The sequence below is a fragment of the Juglans regia genome, chromosome 12 (assembly GCF_001411555.2).
Source record: "Juglans regia cultivar Chandler chromosome 12, Walnut 2.0, whole genome shotgun sequence".
Classification (NCBI taxonomy): domain Eukaryota; kingdom Viridiplantae; phylum Streptophyta; class Magnoliopsida; order Fagales; family Juglandaceae; genus Juglans; species Juglans regia.
Window position 1 is genome coordinate 2,051,971 of NC_049912.1, and position 20,019 is coordinate 2,071,989.

At 35.3% G+C, this 20,019-nt stretch overlaps 1 protein-coding gene across 4 annotated transcripts; it reads left to right on the forward strand.

Annotated features, from left to right (window-relative positions):
* Positions 1-5,771: 5,771 nt before the first annotated feature.
* Positions 5,772-18,671, forward strand: LOC108997551 (protein DA1-related 1). 4 transcript variants are annotated; one of them, XM_018973878.2, is made up of 14 exons: positions 5,966-6,285; positions 6,472-6,538; positions 6,774-6,829; positions 7,350-7,492; positions 7,746-7,836; positions 8,490-8,718; positions 10,014-10,134; positions 10,267-10,350; positions 16,916-17,035; positions 17,233-17,445; positions 17,561-17,623; positions 17,710-17,828; positions 17,928-17,986; positions 18,081-18,671. In XM_018973878.2, the coding sequence occupies exons 4-14, from the start codon at positions 7,391-7,393 to the stop codon at positions 18,416-18,418; spliced, it is 1,539 nt and encodes a 512-aa protein (XP_018829423.1). In that variant the 5' UTR covers positions 5,966-6,285; positions 6,472-6,538; positions 6,774-6,829; positions 7,350-7,390; the 3' UTR covers positions 18,419-18,671. The 4 variants fall into 4 exon arrangements, with proteins under 4 accessions (XP_018829426.1, XP_018829427.1, XP_018829423.1 ...); XM_018973882.2 differs by lacking the exon at positions 6,774-6,829 and having other exon boundaries at positions 5,965-6,285; XM_018973879.2 differs by lacking the exon at positions 6,472-6,538.
* The last annotated feature ends 1,348 nt before the right edge of the window (positions 18,672-20,019 follow it).

A 20,019-nucleotide genomic window follows, 5' to 3' on the forward strand; every position in this document is an offset into this window, starting at 1 on the left:
CGAAGATTGATGGTGCGTGAGACACACCCCACCCTTTGTAATAACGAGCCGTTTATTGGAATGAGCAGCACTACACTTCCCGAATAGTTATCTCGAATGGTTGTCCCGAACAACACATTTCATTTTTTTTTAATTTTTCTTTTACTTTTTTCATGTATTTTTTTAATCATTATAAACATTTTTTAAAAAATAAAAAAATTCACAACATCATTAAAAAATACTTCCTTAATCACTAAGTTAAAAAAAAAAAAAAGGGGATTCGGTACACATTTTCGGGACACCAATTCAGGACATTTAACATTTCTCTATTGGAATTTATAGATTGGTGTCCTAGGATTTTGCTGGTACGGTGTGTGTAACCTAGAGATGACCAGAAGGTGGTAGATCGGTCATTGTTCATCATAGAAAATGAAAACTACAAAAGAAATACCACTAAAATGGATATGGATATGGATATGGATATGGATATGGACAGAAGGAAATGAGGGTGTGGAGGATACAGAAATGGGATTTAGGTATTTGGGTGTGTGGAGATAGCTAAGAGATAGAGAGAGATTCTCTTATTAGCATTTTGGGTTCAGAAAGAAAGATTTCATTGGGAGTTCCATCTCTGTTCGATCAATGATTCAATCACCAGGAATAAACCAAGTGAAAAAAAGATGCATTCTGAGATCGGTCATAGGCTTTGATCTGGAGCAGTGAAATTGATCAGCATGGGGCTAAAACCTCTTGGTATATATAGTAATAGAAACTGGCCTAGCATTTGAGCCCATGACGTTCATGTCTTGGAATCCAATGGCCGGGCCTTACATGGAAAACAGGCAGTTCCCAAACTTGTACCGGTTAGCTTCGACTACTACATGAACCTCTTAACCATACATCAATAGATTAGATTATCGGCCCATGGAAACAAAGACGTTCGACCTTGACTTGGGATGAAATGCTAGCGTTATTGCTTAACACACGTGACATCATGTAAGCCAGACGCTCCCAATGTGGAAGGAGTACTTTCAAGCTGGATGCATGGGAGGGGTAATTAAACCTAACCCAATGCAATTAAAGCTTTAGCCATCTTTTACCCTTACTCTCTCCATGATTCTCACCCCCTCGTCCAAAAAGGCATGCATGCATCTAGCTAGCTCTAAATTAGGGCCTAGAATTCCCATTTTACGTCGACTGATGTGGGGTGGACCAAAACCCAAAACTCATAATGAACCGAAAAACTCGGTTTAATAGCTTGGTCCTGCTAGTTTAAACCTAGCTCAAAGAAAGCATGCATGAGTTTAATTTGAAAATGCATTGTCATTTTACAAGTTAAACTTAATTAAACAGTACCCAAACAAACCAATAAATAAAAGAAACAGAAGGACCGAGCGATCGAGCAGTACCACAACAAACAAAAAGACATGAGAAGTGCATGGGTTGAATGTACACTACTTCGATCTATTTTTGTTTTAATTTGTCTAATATTTTATATTAATACTAAATTAATGGAACTACTTTTACATACAAAACAGGAGCTAGTGATCTAATTATGATCAGGATGATCAGCATCATTAATTATGATTGTTTGATCTAATTAAGACGACAACAGCTTGTTTGTTTTGTTTGTAGTTTTGTAGAGAATTATAAGGAGCGCCTGATGACAGAGCGTTAGGTGAATGGTTAATTATATAAATGATTTCTGTAGACCCTACCACTACAAGAAAAATGGACTTTTACGATCAATTTATTGCGACTAAAAGACTTTTCGCAACTAATTTTAGTTACAAATAATCATTTCGTTGGAATTAACTAGTCGTAAATAAGTAATTTTCTTGTAGTGCACGTAGCTGCAAGCATTAATTTGTTAATTAATTGTATTCATAAAATTGCTTATTTTTTATCAATTATTTTTTTATAAAAATAATTATTTTTAGTTAAAATAAATCTATTTTCATAATAAATAGTTATTCCCGTCACAAATAATCCATTACAAATTTTTGTTTTCCTTATAGTGATTTATGGTAGCAAGTACCCTTACTTTATGTGGTTAATTAAACCGCAAGGGATTGAAAGAAGACATATATAATCGTTGGGGAGTACTGATTATTTATAATGCCATGGGAGTTTTGAGTGAGTAAACTTCAACTTTTGAGTAAAATGACACCACCAACGAGTTAGATATACTTTTTTCAAAAAAGTTTCATATTTTTTGGCCTTAAAAATATATTATCTTAAATTTTATGGAAAATTGATGTAGAAATTAATACTATATATGCATTGTTACAAAGGAAAACTTTGAGATCACACAACAAATCTGAAAAACTCATGATTATGGGAAACTAATTATATATATATATATATATATATTTTTTTTTTTTGAGGATCTAATTAATTAAATTCTCTTTTCTACTTTTCATGTATAATGATTTCCATAGCCCAATTATAAGCCTTTGATAATGAATTGCTGATCATGAATGGTACTACGCACTTTGTTACGTATTAATAAGGGAATTAAAACTTATCATCATGACTGGCTTTGAATTATTTGATTAATGGTGTATATATATATATATATATATATATATATATATATATGAGATAAGCTTGAATATAATTTCGGACACCATTTTAGTTTGAATATAATTTTTTTTTTATTTTTTTTAATAAATCATGTGGCACTACATAATTTTTAAAAAAAAACCCACATAATTTTTTAAAAAAAAGACCATCTGAACGGTAAATTTTTTATGACCTAGTAGCTGTACTAGTCTTTAAATTGTATCATGTATATTCATTTGCTAATTTATATGTATGTATCTACAGTACTCTGATTGGAATTCATTCACCTTAACGATGATCGATCTGTGTCTTAACTCCGAAGGTAAAGCTTTATTATAAAGTGGAGTACTTACAAAGTTTAGAAACAGTTCTATATATGCAATTATAATAAACTTTGAAAAATGATGAACGAACCAGCTGAAAGCAGGCGCCACTGGCCGGCCGTAATGTGACTGCTGCAGATTATATTCCTCCAAGACATTATTATTATTATTATTATTATTTTTTTTTTTACAGGTCTCCAAGACATTAACTAGCGAGGGGTTTCCTTTAATTTGAAAGCTTTTCAAGAAAAAGAAATTTATGAAAAGCAAGACGACGAAGAGAGATGTATATAGACTCGAACCCAACCATTTGATCTTCGTTGCGCCAACCACAATAGTAGACATCGCCATCAGATATATACACATTCGGCCTTTTGTGTTTTGAATAACATGGAGAGGAAGAGAGAAGAGAGGTGGGACAGTGACATACGATGCAAGGGAAGGATAATGGCGGCTTTTAAGGAAAAAAAAAAAAAAAAAAAAACAAAATGGTCGGCAGAGAGTGGTTTGCTTTCTAATGGAAAAGTGATTCCATCGCATCGATCTGAAGGGATAGCTGGCTAGCAAGCTATACATCATCATCTACCCACATCCACGGCTAATCAAATCACTTAACTTACATCGCACATTTTTCTAGTTAATTTGTCCTCAACTTGCATCATTGCATACGTAGTAATCTGTTCCAAATGCACATTGCAAGGTGACCAAGTCATATATATATATATATATATATATATATATGTACCCTACTAGAGTTATGTGCTAGAGCAGCACATATATATGCTACATTAATGGTATTTTTATACTTACACTTATATGACATACTTATATATTAGGATTCTGAATAGTACTTTTACTCAAAACACTTTCTATAATTTAAAAAAAACATGCATAATTTGTCGAGAAAATAAACATAACTTGTAGACTCCAATCCATTAAAGTCCCGTTTAAATATAGAAATTATTTCTTCTCATCTCATGGTTACAATTTTTTTAAATTCTCTTACAAAATATAATAAACAATTCATTTTTTTTAAATCTCAAAATAATAATAATATTAAAAAAATAATATTTTATTTAACTTTTAACTTTTATCTAAAACCATCTCATCTCATCTCAGTATCTAAATGAAGCCAAAATGTAAGGTAAAAAAATTGTAAGGAATCTTGACATGATATTTGTTTAATTATTTACAATGACTCATTTTACAATAAACTAATGTGATTGCAACAACACTTGATAAAAATACCCTTTTTTTTTTTTTTGCAGTTTTAAGTTTTGCATAAATTTGATACCCTTTATCTAAAATACTCAATAATTAATTATGGTAAGTATACCAATTTCTCACAATCGAGATGTCATTGCGTGGATATATGCCGATTGAGTAAAGGGACAGATTAACTTTTAAGAGAGAAATTATATTAGAATTGAAACAAGGGTTGGTTTGGTTTGGTTATACAAAATCAAAATATCGTATTTCATCTCATCTTATAAGTATTATAATTTTTTTTAAATTCTCACATAAAATATAATAAATAATTTAATTTTCTTAAATTCTAAAATAAAAATTATATTATAATAATATTTTATTTAAATTTCAACAAAACATCTCATTTCATCTCATCTGAACTGCGTAACCAAACGAAACTTATTTACAACTTCCAAAACTTAAACCATTAAAGATAGGATAACATAAGTGCATCACTTGGACTAGGACACGGAGGAAGTTCATAAATGTGCTATCTTTAGGTAATATTTTACCGAAATTATATATAATTAATCATAGATCATGGATGAGGGAGAGAGATCATGACGTTGGATGGAAGTAACATAGTGGTTAGGACGCATGTGATGGGGTTTTAAAGTTGTCTCTTGACACATCAGATCTAACTGCTTTGAATTAAAAATAGGGTGATGCTACGGCCCCGCTGGGGGTTGTAGAATTATTTTATATATTTTTTATTTAAATAATTTTTATATAAATTTTTTAACATTTTTTAATATTTTAAAAAATAATAAATTTAAAATATTATTAAGAAAATATTTTTTTAATCAGAAAGTAAAAAAAAATATATTTTCTTAATTACGAAGTAAAATAAAAAATATTTTTTTATAATTTTTTATTTTACTTCATGATTAAGAAAGTATTTTTAATAATATTATGATTTTTTTAAATATTTAAAATAGACATGCTACAGTTTCGCTAGGGTTCTTGTTGGGCTTAATATGTACTCTTTTATGTGTATTTTTTTAATTTATTTTTTATATAAATTTTTTTTACACTTTTAAAAAATAAAATAAATTTAAAATATCATTAAAAAACACTTTCTTAATCAGAAAGTAAAAAAAAATTATTAAAAAATACTTTCTTAATCACGAAGTAAAATAAATATTATTTTTTATTCTATTTCTTGATTAAAAAAATATTTTTTAATAATATTATAATTTTTATTTTATTTTTTAAAATATTTAAAATTATTAATAATATTTATATTAAAAAAACTAAAATAAATAGATAAAAAAATGTTACATGCCCAGCTGGAGCTCCCAGCGGGAGCCCCCAGCGGGGCATGTAGCATTTTCCTTAAAAATATATTGGGACTATTACCGCATTGCATCACCAGCCAATTTTATAACCATATATTATTGGACATGATTTGTTTGCATGCTGCATGCATGAATCATTTATACGTGAAAAAAAAAACAGTATTATTAATAAAAAGAGAAATACAATATTGTTTGTAAAAAAAAAAAAAAAATTGTAGGCCGTTAATTTGGCCACGTGGCAAAATCATGTTGTGGTGTTAACATTGGGTCCCTCTGGAACTGAACAACACCACTTGGAGATGGAGCTACTGGTAACGCAAAGGAAAACAGAGTCGCGGTTCACTGTTGAAGTAAACAACTGAATGGAAGATCCCAAAAAATCAACCCTTTTTTCTCTTGGTGATGACGCTTTTGTCAACCAGAAAGAGAGAGATTCAATGGGGTATTTGACATTTAGTGGAAGTGTGGTGGAGAAAGGGGTAGAGGATAGAGGACCCACAAGCGAGAAAAGACGGTAGTGTTAGAATCAACACAACTCTCCCCACAGCATCTAGATTCAGCAGTCGTGTTGGCTTTTCGTTTTTACCGTTTATTTTTCTCCTTTTATGCGTAGGATCCAAGTCGTCTTCCACTCCCATCTACTCTTTGGTCGCACCCTTTTATTTTTATATTTATTTCCTCGGTTTCTCTTTCTAAGGTGTTTGGAAGGGTCACTGCTTCGCAAGGCCAAAGGCAAATAATGTTATGAAAGATAACATCTTTTGGTGTCTCTAATTCTTCTTTGGTGACTTTGCATTCATGGGTGTTCAGGATTTTATCTGATCGAGATTCATCAGATTCTATTGTCTCTGCAGATTCTTAATTTATCTGGAGTGAGTTTCTGGAACTTGGTATTTATCTTTTGACTTCATTTCATTTTTACCTGTTATATTATTCATTATATGAACAGTATCAATCTGGGAGATTATACTTGCTTCATAATCAATAATTGGTTGGGGTTGTATAAATAGAGGGTCTTCGATGCTATTTGGCTGATTTCTCAGTTTTTTTTTATTTAGGCCGTTGTTTCCGTATCATATTTGAAAATTGAGGAATCGAAGCGTTGTCGGCAAATTTGAATCTGTGGTGGGTGATTCAGTGTGTTCTTTGATTACCTTTTTTCCCCAATATGTATAGTGATCTTCCTCAACTTCTTCCCCAAATAATTAGAGTTCTTTTATTACTTGCTCTGAATTTTTTTTATTGGTGAGGGATAGAGTCATTTTGTTTAGATTGGATAAATATATATAGCTGGGTGGACATGAGAAGAATTCTAGTTCAGAAGGATTAGTCTCTTTGATATTTTCCAAATCTTTTGTAGACCTTAGCTATGGTTGCTGTTTCAGGCCAGTGAACTCTGAGAGAATGACGATTTTGGTATTTCCCGCTAATATCCCTTTTTCGTTATAGTTTCTTTAAATTTCAACTTAACTCCTTTTAATTCCTCAGTTGCTCAATAGAACTACTGCCTCAATTTCTAGACTGTGTCCCATATTAAGACAAATCATATTATTATGCATAGTTTTGGTTTATGTTCCTCAATCTCACTGCGAATTTGGTTACTCGTTCTTAGATTGCTATTACGACCTTCCACTTTATTTTTTATTTTTTTTTCACCTTTATATTGGAGATGCCTGTTCAAGAGTATGCTTTACGATAGAACTTCAATTGAACGCAGAAACCTCTTCCGTATATTAAACTTTACCAAACAGTAACAGTAATTCTAGATTTTCATCCTCTTTGTTGGCATCTATATGAACTTCTCAAACAATTGTATACATAAATCTAGGGTTTTACAAGTCATCTGCAATGGTCAGAGAGGTTCTATGTACCTATCAAATTTCTTTTCAGTGGTCAAAGTATGCTGCTCTAAATCAAATGAACAACTTTGGTGCAGGGAAAAGCTTGCCAAGCTACTGGCAAATAACATTTGATGTTATGGGTTGGCTGACCAAGATTCTTAAAGGTTCTAGCTATAAAGGGCAATATCATGGGAAATATCATGAAGAAAGAAATTGGGATGAAGCTCGTAATTCAGTGGTAATCATGGATTCTGCTTCTTATGGATACCTCAATGGTCCTGCACATCCATAATATTTTTAAGCGAGCCTATTCTTTAACAGTTGGTGATTTGTTGTATAAAATTCACATATTACAAGTTCAAATTTATGCTGGTTCTCAATTTTTTTATCGATTAAAAAAAAAACAACATTTGTAAACCTGCATAAATTTGAAGTGTTTACATTAAATTATATGGAGCCTGTTTATCTTATTGTGGAAGACTTGAATGCAGGATGAACTGACAGATATCGAGAAAGAAGAAATTGATTGTGCTATTGCACTTTCCCTTGCAGAAGAAGACCATAAAGGAAAAAAAGTGATTGGTAAGTTGCACGGTTTGTCTGTGTTGACCTCTTGCATGTTTCAAATTGTCTGGGTAGGTTTGTTCATGACTTCTATTAAATAAGAGTGGTAACTCAGCGATATAATTACCTTACAATATCACATTGAAAGATGTTTGCTATGAAGTGCAATGTAATACCTCAATTTCTTGCATCGTGAATTGTTTATATATGCCCATATGTTGGATCTTTATTTTCTATCAGATGGTTATATTCATTCTTGTTAAATCATATGTTATTTCTGTATTTTGTTTTTCTGACAAAACTGGTCATAAATTTTTTTATCATTAATCTGCATGAATGGAATAAGAGAGTACCTTTTATGATGTATTTGATAAAATTTGCACTCTTTTGCTCGCCACTGCCTCATGCTTCCTCCTCTACAGGTCAGGTTTCCCTCTCAATTGCTTAACATATGTTGCTTGCCAGATTGCTCCAAGTGTGAAAATGCTGTTGATAGTCATTCCATGGGAATAAATGAATGTTTAAATGGATGCACACAAGCCATAATGAATAGTGACAGTCTTCTTAAACAGTATTACATAATTCTTCCAGGAGTTATCTTCTGATGCAGAACTTACATATATGGAAATAAATGGTATCCTTGACTCCCATCTTTTACATTCTTTTCTTAGATGATGACTCCCAATCGGAGGAAGATGAACATCTTGCTAGAGCTCAACCCGAGGAAGATGAACATCTTGCTCAACCCGAGGAAGATGAACATGTCGCTAAAGTTCAATTGGAGGAAGATGAACAACTTGCGAAAGCTCTTCAGGAAAGTATGAATGTGGAGTCCCCTCCTCGATATGATAGCAGAAATATATTTCAACCTTATCCATTCTTCTCGTCAGGTGGATACAGGTATATGCTGTCATTATGCCATCTCTGGTACACTATTATCTATATGCTAGTTGCTCTAATCCTTAGTTTGCTACGATTTCAACAAGTTCAATTTAGCAGCTTCAAAATGAAGAGAAAGCTAGCAAGAAAGTAGTATTGTTTGGACTGATAACTGCCCAGTAAATGTCGATGGCTGAGAATTTGGGACAAGGTTGAGAAATTATTGGGAAAAGATGTTGCATGTGTAAGAATTGTGTTAAGAGGATTTTTAGGTTGCAATATGTACAGAGAATCATGGTCATTGGAGTTAAACTTTACTTGGATTGCAGTGATGGGACTGTGATAGATTTCTTTTTTTTTTTTTGCATATTGGAAAGGGAAACTTGTCATAAGAAATGTGGTTATGCTTGGGGCAATGAAAAGGCCAGTGCCTCTTCACATTATGTGTAACATTTGGTGAGAGAGAAATGTTTGTACTTTTAACGAGATAGAGCTGTATAGGAACTCCCTTAAAAGCACTCTTTTACCTTAGTTTTTTTGACGGACTGGCTGTGTGGCGATTATTTTTGGATTTTGTTACTCTTGAATTTTAGATTCTATTTGCTAAACGAGTTCATAGAAATGATCATATATATTTAATCTTGTAAAATTTTCATAAAATCTTTATTAATTATCGTTAAAGACCAACAAAAAGAAAAAAACAGAGAAGATAATAAAATACTCAGGATTGCATTTCCTGGCAGTGAGCTAGGCTAACTTACCTAGGGAATCATGGTTAAGAAGACGAACTCAAGGCTTATAAGCATCATTCTCTAAAATGTTTTCACTTTTTCCTTCATCTCATGTTCCAGCCATTTTATCAATTATCGCATTGCTCAGTAGCCATTTCTTTACAAATACTGTCGATATTAGCTGGTGACTTAATTATTTAATTGAAAAACATATGATTTCCAGTTTTCTGAATGTTTGACATTGTACAAGGATTCTAAAGAACATACAACTGTTGGAGTATCAGAAACACATGAGCATATGAAGATGTGCAAATTTATCATATTGGAAAAACTTAGCTAAGAAACAGAAGCTTTGTTATTTTATCTTGTAAAATTTGGGAATACCCCTGTAGTAACAGGAGATCACCTTCATTGAAAATACCTTAGGAGTTGTTTCACTGTGACCCTGAAAAGTTGGGTTTGGAACGTGTCATATAACTTCATGAATTTGCATGTGAAGATGTACTTATAGCAACACCTCTTGAAACTTGTTTGTTGGACAGAGAAAGGAAGCCTGACCTGTTTGTTGGACAAAACTATTTGCAGGATCTGTGCTGGCTGCAACACTGAGATTGGCCATGGACGGTTTTTGAGTTGCATGGGTGCTGTTTGGCATCCAGAATGTTTTCGGTGTCGTGCTTGCAATCAACCTATTACTGATTATGAGGTGCTACTAATTCAAGTGAATTGAAAATCTAGCTTGGAACTAGATAACAAAATGCTTGTATTCTTGTCGGATTTCCTTTCCATTTTGGTGGTTCAATGATTATTACTGAGTGGGAAATCTCCATAATGACAGTATTCTATGTCTGGCAATCACCCTTATCACAAATCGTGCTTTAAGGAGCAGAATCACCCAAGATGTGATGTTTGCAAGAACTTTGTAAGTCTTTTTAATGTTCTGTTATTCCATCAAGTATATTTTGTTTAAAATCCAAAATACCCAGATTTATTGTTCTCATTCCATCTTGTTTACTTGTGATCAAACATTATGTAAATCGAATCTGGACTATGATAATCTCAACAAATTAACATCTGAAAAATAACTTAGAAGGTTGGGATTGGTAATAAATTTTTCTCTAATAAAATGCCTGTGCAAATTTTTTAGGCTTCAATTATTCAGAAGACATGCAGAGTCATTCATTAAAATTATTTCATAAATATATAAAAAGATAAAATCTCTGAATGGTGCCTTATTAGTTTTAGTGTGAACTTTTGGAAGAAATTGGGATGTTTCTTTCTAAGAGTTTGGTCAAGCGTGTTTAAATATGAGATTAGCAGACCTACTTCTGGATATGCTAAATTGTCTAAAGGTTCTTAGCTTTCACGGGATAAATAATTCTTTATGGCCAACATCACACCAAGTATTTGCTGCCCTTGATTGACGTGGCATGGGTGATTTTCTCTCTCGACCTTGAGGTGATCTAGGGTTATCGTGCATGGCACTAGGCGCCGGCCCTGTGCCTCCGCTGGCTGGAAAAGAGATTGAAGAGGAGGGTTTGATTCGCAATTCAAAGAAGAGGGTGTCTACTAGTGAGGGTAACGATTTGAAGGATATATCAGGGAGGCGTTTTGCAGATGTGGTGGGATCCAATCCTTAGTTGTTGCCAAACGTAAATATACCTCATCGTGATCCAAAATTTCAAGATGGTGAAATGTTCTTTGTTTTCTCAAAGGCCAAAGTGCAGTTATCTGCTGAACCGTTTCGTTTCTTGGTAGTTTTGAAATTCCTACGTCGACGACCTTCACTTGATCATGTTCGGAGATTTATCAATATTCGTGGGGTTTGAAGACAATACCAGTTATTGGTCAATTGAAGAATCCACATAATGTGTTGGTTCGAATGGCTAAGGAAGAGGATTTTATCTTGGTGATGGCGAGAGGGAATTCTGAAATCCTTGGAGTTGCTTTTTGAGTTTTTCACTGGACTCTGGATTATGTGGAAGATGAGGATTCACCATGGCTTCTTGTGTGGATGACTTTGCCAGGTCTACCTTCGAATTATTTTCTGGAGTCAATGTTGCGTAGTATTGGAGATGGTTTTGGTAAATATTTGAAGAGAGATAACGCCGCGGCTTGTGTTACTCAGCCTAAGGCGGCTCAGATTTGTGTTGAGTTAGATATCTCTTCGCCTTTGAGGCATTCATTCTGGCTGGGTCCTCCTCATGGGGCTTCTAGTCATTTTCAGGAAATTTTCTATGAAGCGGTGCCGAGTTATTGTGGATCTTGTCGCAAACAGGGACATATGGAATTCAATTGTAAACGAGGTCGTTTGAATGCCGAGATCAAACAGAAAAATGTTGAAGTGGCAGGAGATGTTAATAAGAAGCTGGTAAATCAAGTTTGGAAGGAGGTGGATAATAAGGAGGAGTAGGAGCATAGGCCAATTGTGCAGGTAGTGATTGGTGAAGCTTCGAAGTCTAGGCATGATGAAATTCTGGAGATCATACAGTCTCGTAGAAATTCAAAACCTGGTAGATCGGAACAAATTTTATTTGTTTCAAAGTTGGGAGTGGTGCATGAGAATTGTGAGGATGTCATTAGCTAAGTGGAACTGGATTTGTCGAAGAAGGATCTTCCTGAGTTGCGAAAATCTGATGAGTGCAGTTCTAGCACTCCTATGATTCACCTGCATCAACAGATTGTGCAGGCTGGATTGCTGGAAAATTTCCCATCTACCCAGGCACATGTAGAAAATTCAGGAAAGTGGTGTGATATGGCTGATGAGGTTTCGGATGAAGAGGTACAGCAGATTGAGGTTCAGTTTGGTCCCAGGAGTTCGCTGAGGGTGGTTGATGAGGCACTGAGTTAGGTGGGTTGGGAGAAAAAGAATTTTTTGCAGTCAAGGATTTGATTGAGGAGGATGTTCTTTGCCGGACAGTATCTAATGGGGAACAAGAGGGTGCGTTGAATGAATTGACTGCAAAATTTTTTGATTCTGATCCAGAAATGCATGTTTTTTTGAAAAAGGTAAAGGTGGTTAGAAAAGAGAAATCTATCGTTGTTCTGGAGTGTCGTACGCATTCTAAAAAATTCATTTGATTTTTTTATGAATATACTGATCTGGAAAATTAGGGGAATTCTTTCGTTGAAAAATAGGCTTCGACGTATTTTAAATAAAAGTCGACTGTTGGTGGTGGCTATTTTAGAACCTTTTCTAAATGCTAATAAATGTAGTAGATGGGCTAGATGGTTGCATTTACGGTCTTTTATGAATAATGTGGAAGTGGGTGGTAAAATTTGGTTGTTTTGGGCGGAAGAATTTGAGTTTGAGTTGATTTCGGTTTCAGACCAAGCTATTTCGGGATGGTTTTCTTATGGTAATTGTCGTGTTAACATCTTTTTTGTATGCCTGTTGCTTCCATGATAAAAGATTGGAATTATGGGAATATCTTAGATTGCAAGACTCTCAGGGTTGCCATGGCTCATTGGGTGGGATTTTAATATTATTCGGAATGAGAGCGAAAAAGTTGGGGGTTTGTTACAGGCATCTTGGGCTAAAGCTGATTTTAATGGGTGCATTCATGATTGTGCTTTACTTGATCTTCCTTTCAAAGGTAATCGTTTATCTTGGTGCAATGGTAGACTTGGAGGAAGGCGAATTTGGGCTCGATCGGATAGAGTTTTGGTTAATATGCAATTCTTGAATTTATTTGGGGATGCGAATATTAGTTATCTCCCTAAAACTTCGTCAGACCACTCTCCGATGTTGATGCAGTTATTCAGCTATAGAGAGGTTTGTGCTTGGCCTTTCAGATTTCTACTTATGTGGGGTTCTCATGATGGATTTCTTCCGTTGGTGAGGCAGGTTTGGGAGGCTAATGTTGAAGGTTGTGCCATGGTTCAGATCAGTAAAAAATTAAAGAGGTTAAAAGGTGTTTTGTTGGAATGGAATAGAGAAGTATTTGGCCGCGTTGAAGTTGAAATCAAAAGGTTGGAAGATAGGATTATTTGGCTGGAAGAAGAAGTGAGCAGGAATTTTTCTGTTCAGTCCGAAAATGAGTTAATGCATTGTAAACAAGAACACTTGAAGTGGGTTCACAGGGAGGAAATCTTGGCTTGTCAGAAGTCCAGGATTAAATCGCTTACGGAAGGGGATTCTAATACAAGTATTTTTCATGATGTTATGAGAGTGAAGAAAAAAATAAAAAAATAGAAAAAATGTCTCTTGATGATGGAAGAGTCTTGGAATCAGCTGATGTAGTGCATGATGAAGCTGTGGGTTTTTTTCAGCATTTGTTTTTAACAACAAATGTTAATTTAGGTGTGCCGGAACTTGAGTTGCTGGTTTCTTCAGTGACAATGAAAGAAAATGTCTCTTTGTGTAAGACGCCGTCGATTGAAGAGGTAAAAAATGCTCTTTGGTCTATCCCTCTTGATAGCAGCCCAGGTCTTGATGGGTTTTCAGCTTGATTCTTTATTATGGCTTGGGATATTGTTAAAGATGACCTTGTTGAGATGGCTAAGGATGTTTTTGCTGGACAACCTATTTCTACTTTTTTTGGGGCTACAAATCTGGTCTTGATTCCTAAGGTGGAGGAACCTATTGGATTTGGACAATTTTGGCCTATTAGCCTTTGCTCGGTTGTGTATAAAATTATGACGAAGATTATGGTTGCTAGATTGGCACCTATACTTGAAAGAATTATTGAGCCGGAGCAAGCAACGTTTATTCCAGGTAGGAGCATTTTTTATAATGTCTTTGGGTCAGGAATTGTCTCAAAGCATTAATCGAAAGGTGCGAGGTCGTAATGTGATGTTGAAAATTGATATGGCAAAGACGTATGACCGTGTTAATTGGAGGTTCCTTTTGGAAGTTTTACATAGATTTGGTTTCTCTGATAATTGGAGAAATCTAGTTTACAATGCTATTTCTTCCCCTTATTACTCGGTGATATTGAATGGCTACACTAAGGGTTTTTTTTAGGCGTCACGTGGACTTCGGCAAGGTGATCCATTATTGCCTTACCTATTTATTCTATCTTAGGAAATTCTATCTCGTATGCTGCATCAACAATTTAGTTTGGGTCGTATAAAACCTTTTCATCCTAGTGGGGGTACCCGTATTTCTCATTTGCTGTATGCGGATGATATTCTAATTTTTGCAAATGGTGGAAAGGCGTCCATTATGAATCTCATGACAACATTGCATCGGTATGAAGATATGTCTGGTCAGTTGATTAGTCCGAGTAAGTCTACTATTTTTTTCTCCTCTTCCATTTCTATGGAACAAAAAAGTAGTCTCAAATTGATATCCGGTTTTGAAGATGGTACATGGCCTTGTATGTATTTGGGAATTCCTCTTTATGTGGGGCGGTTGAAGGTTAGCATATTTGATTTTTTCTGGCTAGAATTGAGAAAACATTAGCGGGGTGGAAGAGCAAGATTTTATCCTTTGGGGGGAAGATCATTCTCATGAACAGTATGCCAATCCATATGTTATCAGTTTTGAAAATGCCGAAAACAGTGTTTGCAGAAAAGGATTTTTTCTAATTTCCTTTGGGGTTCTTTGATGGAGATTAGAAAGCGCAAGTGGATTTCATGGAAGATTATTTGTAAACCAGGGGATGAGGGTGGTCTTGGCATTAAAAATTTGATAAAGGTGCAAGTCTTTGCTTATGAAATTTGGTTGGAAATTGATAAAGGGGGAATCTATGTGGGTGGATTTTTTCAGAAAGAAGTATCTTGGCCGTGATCATACTTATAATGTGATGCAAGTGAACAAAGGCTCCTGGTTTTGGAAGGGTGTAATATCTTTAATGCCTAGAGTGATTTTGAACTCTAAGTGGATTGTTCGGAATGGTCAGTTAAATTTTTGGATGGATAGTTCGGTGGGATGTGGTCCTTTGAAGGATCTCATTCCAGTGGTCGGAAGTAGTCAGTTGTCTGTTGCTGAGGTAATTGATGAAAGAGGTCCGAAAGTTGAAATTATTCGGGACATGGTCACACTTGATTTGTTGAAACAAAGTTGTGAGTCAGGTGTTCGGCTTCGGCAGGGGCGGGATACTTTTGTGTGGAAACATTCTTTGGATGGAGAATTCACCACTAAATCTGCTTGGGATATTTCTAGGCAACGTGGACAAATATGTGAATGGAGGAAGTGGCTTTGGCATGCGTCTATTCCCAAGAAAATGTCTTTTTTTTTTCTGTTGGAGGGCTAAGAAAGGAGCAGTGCCGACTGATGATATTATTAAACACCTGGGCATTCCGTTGGCCTCTAAATGCCATTGTTGTGCCATGCCTCAAGTGGAAACTTTGCATCATATTTTATGTGAGGGGACAAGTGCTCAAAAGGTGTGGAATTTTTTTGCAAACCTTTGCCAGATAAGGTTGCCACTAATCCGAAATTGGGAGTTTATGGTGTCTTTTTGGTGGCAGCGAGCGATGTTCCACTCTCAAGTAGGTTGGATACGTGGTGCTCTTCCTATTATTATTTCTTGGGTTTTATGGAAATCTCGATGTGCGTTTAGAATGAAAGGTATGTCTGTTAAGATAGAAGATATTATTCGAAATGTGAAGTTTTTAATTAAAGATGTTTCTTGCAATCTGAAAATATTCTAGCATATGGGAAATAATGATAGTTTGGTGATGGAAAGTTTAAATATTCTGATTGTTCCTTTTCATAAGAAAGGATCGGTTTTTATTAAATGGATATTGCCGGATATAGGAAGGATGAAATTGAATGTTGATGGTGGTGCTTGTGATAATCTGGGAGAGTAGGGGGTGGAGGTATTATTCGAGATTCCAATGGTGGTGTTATAGCAAGTTTTGCGCACTCCTATGACTATGCAACTAATGCTATTGCAGAATGTAGAGCATTGCTTGATGGCCTTCGGTTATGCAGAAGATTGAGATTGCGGGATGTTTTAGTGGAATCGGATTCATCGGTTGTCATGAATTGGCTTGCATCAAGAATTTGTCGACTTTGGTTTCTTTTGAATTTTTGGGTGGAGATCAAAGATGCTCATGAGATCAATGCTTGTTTTAGGCACATTTTTCGTGAAGCAAATATGGTAGCGGATTTTTTGGCGAAAGAAAGTTCTCATGGAATTAATTCAGAGTTTGATGGTTTGGAAGTTTTACAAAACCGTTTGCGAGGTTTGATTCGTATGGATAGTTTGGGTATGCCTTATATTAGAGAGAAATGAGCTTTATTTGTTTAGAGGTCTTTTTGAGATTTTTTCTGGAGGGCTTGGTCTGACTATTTATTTTAGCATCGTTTTCTCTTTGGTTGTATAACACCTTGGTTTTGGGTGTTATTGTTTTATTTAGTAAACTTAGGTGCTTAAGATTTGTTATCACGGTTTTCCTCTGTCGTAAGTGAGGACTTTTTAATAAACTTGGGATAGGGGGCCACTCTTGGACATGGGGCCCTCACTCTTTAAAAAAAATAAAAAAAATTGCTGCCCTTGATTGCCTTTAGTTTACTTGATTCTTTTTTTATACAGATCCCAACAAATTCAGCAGGTCTTATTGAGTATAGGGCACATCCTTTCTGGCTACAAAAGTACTGCCCCTCACATGAACGCGATAGGACTCCTCGTTGTTGTAGCTGTGAAAGAATGGAGGTCAGTTCTGCAAAACATAACAACCTTCTCCCCCCCCCTTTCTTTTCTTTCCTCCTCCTCTGGAAATTACTAAACCTTCAAAAAAGCAGAAAGATGTAAGGACCTCTTCCACTACCTGGAAAACATCTTTCAGAAACACCTACGAGTATCTGTTTCAATCATTGCCATTCATAATGCTAACCTTCCAATCCATGCAGCCAAGGGACACAAGATATCTGTTGCTTGATGATGGTCGGAAGCTATGTCTGGAGTGTCTAGACTCAGCCATTATGGATACTCATGAATGTCAACCTCTTTACCTTGAAATACAAGAATTTTATGAAGGTTTAAATATGAAAGTGGAGCAGCAAGTCCCAATGCTCTTGGTTGAGAGACAAGCACTAAATGAGGCAATGGAGGGAGAAAAGAATGTAAAGGCTGATGCATTTAGTTTTTCATAGATCAAATCTGCATTTTAATTTCTTTTGAGGGTGTTAATCTTGATTTTTATGTTATTTAATTATCTTATATTTTTTACCTTGCTAGGGTCATCATCACTTACCTGAGACCAGAGGACTTTGTTTGTCGGAAGAACAGACCGTTACGACTGTAAGAGCCTCTTTCTGAGTGTTGAATACAAGCTTTCTTTCCTTGTAATGGATCAGACTCCATAATTAGTTTCATTAAATTACCAGATCCTAAGGCGGCCAAGGATTGGGGCAGGCTACCGGATCATAGACATGATAACTGAGCCTTATAGGCTGAGTCGTCGATGCGAAGTGACAGCAATTCTTGTTTTATATGGCCTCCCAAGGTACTTTTTCTCTTATTTGCACCTAGACACATTTACTGTTGCAAACGATGATAATTGCTTAAGATTTTTGCACATGACCAACGACTTCAACACATTCAGGTTATTGACGGGTTCAATCCTGGCTCACGAGATGATGCATGCGTGGCTCAGGCTTAAAGGTGTTTGCCTGTCCTCTCATCATTTTTCCCATGGACAATAATTTGTGTTTCAGATGTGTTTAGCATTGAACTTACCAATAGAAATCTTTGACAGGTTACCCCAATCTGAGTCCAGAGGTTGAAGAAGGTATCTGCCAGGTCTTAGCTCATATGTGGTTGGACTCTGAGATATATTCAGTATCTGGAAGTGATGTTGCCTCTTCATCATCTTCATCACCATCTTCCTCATCCTCATCATCCTCTAATACATCATCAAAAAAGGGTAAAAGATCCGACTTTGAGAAGAAACTAGGTGAGTTTTTTAAACACCAGATCGAGTCCGATACATCATCAGCTTATGGAGATGGATTCAGGTTAGGTAACCAGGCGGTGCTCAAATACGGTCTGAAGAGAACTCTTGACCATATTCGAATGACAGGAAGCTTTCCATAGATTATACAGTGATATTATCCTAGTTTTTTTTCCTCCCACATGAATCAATGTATTGTCTTAGCTGTCCTATGTCATGTAGTTCAATAGGACCCAAACCCATATGAATTCAGGAATAAACGAGACAACTCTCCTATATATGTGCAATTCTTGTAATCTCCTCCTGGCCCCATAATGAGGCTACCTTGTACTCCTATATATATATAGGAACACTGAATTCAACGAATATATACACGTTCTTCTTTACTTATCAAAATATATATATATATACACACACTCACACACACGTTTCTTCTCTTGTCTAGTCAAAACTTACTCAACTAAAGATTCATCTCATCAGACTAGAATGTGGGTGATTGCATTGTACTCAAATACTAACAGGACTTATTCTACTGGATCGATCTATTTAATTTTTAATTATAGTACTTTTTAAGGTGATCTATCGGCTGGATATGGCTAAATCTCAATCATGTATTTCAAAATAAATGGAATGACTTCCGTCACATTAGCATTTTATCACTTTGAAACTCTAATTCAATATGTTAAATTGTAACACACTCTAATTCAATATGTTAAATTGTAACACACTCTAATTCAATATGTTAAATTGTAACACACACCTGATAGTAGGTGTTTGGTTGACTAGAAAATATAAGAGAAATACAAGGAAATTGGTCACATTTAAGATTGACCTAGCCTCCAAGAGAGGAGAGAGAAAATAGAATAGGAAAATATTTTCATTAAGGTTCTAGATGATTCTTCAAAGCCAAGTTACTCATTACATATAACTCACGTATTGGGCCTGGGCTAAAGTAAACACAAGACAATAAGACTAAAATCTGCATGCAACTAGTTAATGCTAAAGGCCTAAGCCCACTACCTATTACAATCCAAAGGCTCATAAAATAATCTAAAGCCAAAACACAAGTAGAAAGAAGTAGAGTAAAAAGTAAGGGTAGCCAATGGGCTTGAGCCGAGTCCAAGTTAGTTAGGCTTGTTACAATGTTGTCCCTTCAAAGAACTTTGTCCTTAAGGTTGAGAACACCCCAGCAACATTGTTTTCATGTACATCCATTTCATAGCTACCAGCTCCAACCTAAAAAACATGGTAAAAATTCGTTAAGATTATCTCACTTTGTGAGTCAGCCCAAGCTTGCCTAAGAATTAGTTGTTGACCCTTGTTGTTTAGGAAAACACAAATGCTCTTGGCCCAAGAAAACACAAATGCAACAGTGAGGTACATCACCGATAGTAGCTTCCCCATAGAAATCACTGCCTGCAAAAAGCCATTATTTGGTTCCAGCCTTTGATGAAAGTAACTCACTGCATGTGACCTAGTGTCTGGGTTCATCTTGTTATTATGCATCATCACAGTCATTATAACTAACTTTTCAAGACATGTTTATGCAATTTCAACATTTGGTAGATTGACAAGCATGGGTTCAAAACTACTGCTAAGTATAGCATCTCTCATTTTTTCAGTAATTCCCACTGCCTTCATCTTTGGATGGACATTGAATGTAATCCTGAAATCCTTGTTTGTTAACGATGTTAGAAAAACCTCAACAGGCAATAAGCACAATATCAAACCAGAGTCTATTGTA